Below are 6,412 nucleotides of genomic sequence, written 5' to 3' on the forward strand. Positions count from 1 at the left end.
TATATATATATATATATATATATATATATATATATATATATATATATATATATATATATATATATAAAAGAGTGTATGAATGAGATGAATTTTACAAATTGAGAAAATATATGTTTATGATTTTTAGGTATGCATGTGTGTAAGATTTTAAAACACAATCTTATTCGTTGTTGTGTGTTTGTATTGTGATTTAATTGTAATGATTGTGTTCTTAAACAAATGAGAAGGCTATGTAAGAATAAGTTGATGTATGTTTGATTATATTTCTTTTTAGTTATGTATGCAAATTACTATGAAGAGAAAATTAAATTACTTAAAATGTGAAGTATGTATGTGAATGTTATGTAATAAAAAACAAAAATTTTGATTAAATGACTAGCTTCAAGACACTACTTAGTTTTAATGTGATTAGCACAAGGAACATTTGTGTCCCTAATATTTGACTACTTAAAATGATCATTATCTCGATTTAAATGAGTTCTCTTAATTTTATTGAACTCTGTGTTTTCTTTTGTCTTAAGCAAATCTTCAACTTCACTTAAATAGAAGCTAAATTTGTGAAAAATAGTTGCGGGCACCATCACAAGATATATTATAAACGAAGCATATTCTAATTTTCTAAATTAAATTGAAGATCTCCTCAAAGTTTTAATTAATAAATTTCCATTTCGAAATTTGAATACATTTAATCATCAACCTAAGACAACTTGAACCATCAAAAACTAGTTATCTGAAGTAATCATTCTGTTCCATTAATAAACCTATAAACATATGTGTAAGTATTTCCTGTGTCTAAATCAAAATACTTCCCACGAAAAAGGTTTTAAATTTTTATCAGATTTTAGTTTAGTGATTGCACTACATAGTATATAATATTATTATGCTTATAGAACGACAACTAAATTTTTAAAAATGGATTAAATATGTTTTTGTCCCTCAAGTTTTAATGATATATGGAATTAGTTCTTCTTTAAAATTTTTGACCAATTTAGTCCTTCATCTTTAAATATACGTGAATTTAGTCCTTTTAATCAAATTGTGTTAAGTTGATCTGACTTTTCAAGTGCATTTTATGATAGTATTTGAATTGTTTATACTGTTTGACACATTTTTGCTTCAATGTTAACTTAAATATTATCATAAAACGTGTTTAAAATATCAAATAAACTTAACAAAATTTGGTAAGAATGACTAAATCCACGCATTTATAAAGATAAATGACTAAATTGGTATAAAATTTCAAAGAGAAACTAATTGCAAAATTCATTGAAACTTGAAAGACCAAAAATATATTTAACCTGTGTAACAAGTAATGGGCTGTTTAACTTACTGAGAAGTTTCACCTACAAAATCTAATTACTATAAACAAATTGTTTCAATGCATTTGCCCTGTTATCCAATGTATATAAAAAAAAGAAAAGAAAAGGAAAATCTAAATTATAACCACAAAATTAGAAACCAAAAATCTCTCATAAGCAATATAGTCTCGAGAAATCAAGTCATTTATGAATAAAATTGTCTATAATTGATTTTGGCTTGTGTTGCTTAAGAAATCACATAAAGGCAAATTAATGATTAATAGATAACAAACCAAACTTATCACAAACAATACAATGCAACCTCTCCTAATTGTCATTTCAATGCAATAATTCAACCTGTCAATCATTTTTATTTAAACTAATAATTCAATCAAAACCCTGCCCATAAATCATCATTTAGTTTATAAATCATTTAGAACTATTTTCTTTTATTCCAATCCAAAATCATGAAGCCACTGAGAAAAAAAAAACCTGTGGAGATATTTATATTTATTTTTTCAAGGCTATACACATGGTTCTGATGTATATATTGGTTTTCAATATATACAGTAAGCCAATGTTTTTTGCTAATATCAATTACTGACCCAAAAATTTCAAGGAATATAATTTAAGATAGGGAAAATGTAAATTTTTATCCATTTTGAAGTGAACTTGAGTACTAGAAAGAGAGCAAAAATTATTAAGAAACTAAATTGAAAGTTACATTGAACAGAAATAAAAAAGTTGAGTAATATATAAAAAAACAAGATCTATAAACATTTAAGTCTTAAAATTTTATGTTAGAATTGATATTATGTCTTTTATATAGACATCTCATATTTCAAAGATGATCTATCTTTCTATTTATTCTAATAAAAAGATTTCAATAATGTTATCAAAATAGTATTACTTATCTTAATTAGTGATGAAGTCCAACTCAAATTTTGGAAGAGATCCTTAGAAATTCAAATATGAGTGGAAAATCTCGTATTAATTAAAAATAAGAAAGTTAAAGTAGTATATTAGAAAAACAAAAGACATGAAAGTATCTAAGTTTTAAGATTTGATGTTGGAAGTGACATGATCAATCTCCCTAATTTATTCTAGCAAAAAAAATCCAACAACAAAAAAAAGAGTGGAAGTAATTCTTGTACAACCCTAAATGCACACTCCATGAACACTTTTCATTTTTTCTTGTCTCTTCTTACTAGTATCACATCATCGATCATTAATTACTTATCCCATTCTTTCTTCATGAAAAGTAGAGAGATTCGGAAATGCAATAAGTAATGCTATAGTAAAGTTAAGTAGAGAGAGATAAGAATAAAACAGACTAAAATCAGAAGAAGGAAGGAAAATAGATATGTAATTACGCACAAGATATAATAATGTCTTACTTCACATCAGAAAAAAGAAAAAACTTTAGATTAATAACGACAATTAAACATGAATGGCAATACTATGATAATTATAAAAGAATTGAAATTAAGTTGAGACATGTGTCCCCATATTGCTTAATATAAGTTCATCCTTAAGAGCTCAGAATGATCCTCAGTGGACACATTTTCTCGTAAAAGTCAAAGGATTCATCCTAACTGCTCCTAAAAGCATGTAATTGATTGATTGTTTCCTTCTTTGGCAAAAATTTTCATGAATTTGTCTGAAGAGATATGAGGAGAAACTAGAGTCACAAGTTTTAGACAGAAGTGACAGCTTCTTATCAAATGATCGAAAACACCCTCCCCACAAGAGAAAAAAAAAAGTAACCAATATAGCTCCATTCTTCAAATGACGAGGTTTAGTATCAAATCCTTGTCCCTTTGTCAGTAATTGAAAGATGAGTCTAGGATGAGTCTAAACCGTTGATTCAATCATGAAAATTAGAAATCAGGTGAAATATAATTGGTTTAATTTATAAACTGAAGAGACAGCAGAGGTATCCGATGATTTTTGTGTTAACTGACTTGGATTATGCACTCATGTGGGTCATCATCTTTCTTATTTGTGACCATATATTGCACTGATTGTGGAAAAGTTTCACTCCAACATCACATTTCCTTCTTTAACCCAATTCAGTAACTTTCAACTTCTAACTCCTTGCAGATCTATCTCACTAATTTGTCAATGAATGTATACATAAATATACAGAAACGTATTATGTATTATGCGTGTGCATGCTGAAATTATGTGTTATGCATGTGCTATCTATAGCAAGGTGTAATGTATGCATAGTTCTACATAGACTAATTTGTGATCCACAAGTCGGATATAAATTTACGTCTGACTTATAAACGTCACACATAAGATTATGTCTGACATGTAAGTGTTAGACGTAAAAGCTTTATTTTACGTCTCATGCCTATTGATAAGACATAAACTTTGATCACTTAATTATAAAAGTATTAACACGCATTTTTTACATATGATTCTTATATGTCAAACAAGAAAATCATTGACGTGGTAAGTTGATTTTGTGAAGGTGATACAATGGTATGAGCAATTGTATAGTGTAGATGAAGCATAATAATCATACACCAGAATATCAGAAGCAACAAAGCAAAAATATTTCAATGAAAACTGAAGATACCATGCATCATACACACTGCTTGGAAGAAAATTCGAAGTTATTTTCACCCCACTATGCTTGATATATGTTACTGAGGCATAAGGGTGAATATACAAGGACTTACCCAATATTAACTCTTCATGAACTTCAGTCTAAATTCTCATTCAAATAACAAAACACACAGAGAAAGGTTTAACTTGACCCAAGGACATTGATAGAGTCAATTTGCAGCACTGCAGCTAAGGTTTTGTAACACATATACAAGGCCTATAGAAACAGACTCAGGACTTTCAAATCATTTTGGGAGACCTGAAACAATCCAAGAACAACATGAAAAATCAGATGCATTTTCAAGATTAATGCCAACAATTCAAGTAAGTATATATTTTTAACATATTATATACAATTAGTCCTAATTATAAACTAGGATTTATAAACAAAAAAATATTGCACGAATTGAAGATATTGTATGGTCATGATGATGCCTTTGCATGCACAGTGTTTGGTAGTGGGGAAGAGAACAGTGTAATTCATGTACGGAGGTCAGATATACATATTGCAGCACCAAACAAAAAAGGAATTGCATATACATGTTTAATAGTAATTAATAAGAAGAGAAAAAAACAAAAATTATTAGCATATAAGACAAAGTTTTATACAAACTAGTATAATATATATTAAAGCACAATACCACAAGAAACTCTCCAAACAACCTCTAATTCAAGCTCATCAAATTTTGAATTGAATCCTCTCTTTTTTTTTTCAAAAAAGAAAAATATTGTTATCAACAATCCTATCTCTTATCCATAAATATTACTTAACTCTTATGTGCTGTATTATCAAAGGGGTTATCCCATTTCTGGAAGATAGTGGGAATTCAAAAGAAGTAAGATTGTATGGAAAAGCAAACATGTACATTTATATAATAAGCACCATAGAAATGTTATGAAATTGAAAAACCACAATCTTGCATGTGAGAAAGGACAAATAGAGAATTATGGATGTGAGAGTACACCATAGGCCCTATAAAATGCTCATTAAATCAAATATAGTGTGAAAATAAACCAAAATAAAAATGAAGGTAAAGTGAATAATTAAGCACTGTTATTATGTCATTTATAAAAATTTACATATGATGTTTAGGGTTAAGAAAACCCATGGATCACTAGGGTTTGCTATATGAATGAAGTATAATAAGATGCATTATTATTATAGGTGAGATAAAAATTGACCCTATAACACCTTCAAAGGACCCCTTTTATGTGTTTGATGCGATTTCCTTTTGTAGTAAAGAAAATTCAACCATCTGCAAGCACTCACCTAAACAAGTTATTGTCCAAATTAATGATCTTGTTAATTGTTCAATTATATATGCTCATAATATAACGGCAATGATTCAAACAGCACCAAGTCTTTTCCGTGTCAACCTCTGAAAATAGCAGCAAAATCTATAGCAGTGAGAGAGGAAAAACTAATTTACCATTATTAAGCAGAAGAAGAAGAAGAACAACAAAAATTTTACTGCTGCAAAGGTAAGTTTGAGGTGTCTCCGTTGGGCTTGATGAGATTCCTCTTCTTCTTTTTCTTCTTATAAGGGATTCCTCTGGCCTTAGCTTGAGAGTCACGAACCTCACGAAGGTAAACTCTTATGGCACCACTAGCGAATGGATTAGTCTCTGGTAAGCCTCCATTTTCTTCATATGCAGCTCTCAGTCTTCCAATGAGAGCATCAAGGCTCCCCCAAGCTTGTTTTAGAGGGCAAGTGCAAGGACCAGGTGGCTCAACTTGACCAAAGAAGAGACACCCTTGAGCATGCACTTTAGTCTTCCCAAACTGATCCAAGTACCTTAGAAAATCAAGAACTTGGTTGGAATTGCACTGTGAAAGTGCCACAGGAGGCCTTTGGTTCCTCAAGTACTGCCCAAAAGTGTTCCAATCCCTCCTCTTCTGAGATTCATACCTACTCAGAGGATGTTGTTGTTGCTGTTGTAACTGCTGCTGATGTTGCTGATGCCGATCAGTAATATCAGCAGCAGTAGCAGAAGAAGTAGAAGAAGATCTTGACGATCCTTCTGCTATGTCTTTTCCTTTGGTGGACATATCTGAGTCAGTGGTGATGGTAATTCATTTAGTATCTGGTTTTGTGAAGCTAACGAAGAAAGGGAAGGTTTTGGTTTTGGAAGGGAGAAGACAAGAGAATAGGAGTGGAAGAAAATGACAAATTTTTTTTGGAGGATCACATCAAAGGGGGCTAGTGAGGAGACATGGAATGGGACCAATGAAAGTGCTTTAGCCTTCTTTTTCTTCCTTCCCTACATTATCTTGCTTTAATGGTACTATTAGCATTAACCATACTTTATAATTTTGTTTCCTCTTATTTTTATTTTTCTTAATTATTATGCTCCCATCATCAAAGGTGTCATTATTGGGTAACTTGGCGTAATTAGCACTGTGGTTATACCCAATCACCATTAAATAACAGTCTAGGTCCTCTAGCATTAAGGGTTTGTTTGCCACCTAATAGAAAATTTTGGGATTACAAGTTAAA

General features: G+C 30.2%; 1 protein-coding gene across 1 annotated transcript; it reads right to left on the reverse strand.

Annotated features, from left to right (window-relative positions):
• Positions 1 to 3,840: 3,840 nt before the first annotated feature.
• LOC114168671 (protein LIGHT-DEPENDENT SHORT HYPOCOTYLS 10-like) lies at positions 3,841 to 6,164 on the reverse strand. The gene is made up of 2 exons (XM_028053572.1): positions 5,345 to 6,164; positions 3,841 to 4,173 (listed from the first exon to the last, which is right to left on the reverse strand). Exon 1 carries the CDS (start codon positions 5,962 to 5,964, stop codon positions 5,383 to 5,385), a length of 582 nt encoding a protein of 193 aa, XP_027909373.1. The 5' UTR covers positions 5,965 to 6,164; the 3' UTR covers positions 3,841 to 4,173; positions 5,345 to 5,382.
• Between the last annotated feature and the right edge of the window lie 248 nt (positions 6,165 to 6,412).

This window comes from Vigna unguiculata, chromosome 11 (genome assembly GCF_004118075.2).
Source record: "Vigna unguiculata cultivar IT97K-499-35 chromosome 11, ASM411807v1, whole genome shotgun sequence".
Lineage (NCBI taxonomy): Eukaryota > Viridiplantae > Streptophyta > Magnoliopsida > Fabales > Fabaceae > Vigna > Vigna unguiculata.

Coding starts and splice junctions, on each gene's coding strand:
- LOC114168671 (XM_028053572.1), bottom strand. CDS start 5,964: ATGTCCACCAAAGGAAAAGACATAGCAGAAGGATCGTCAAGATCTTCT.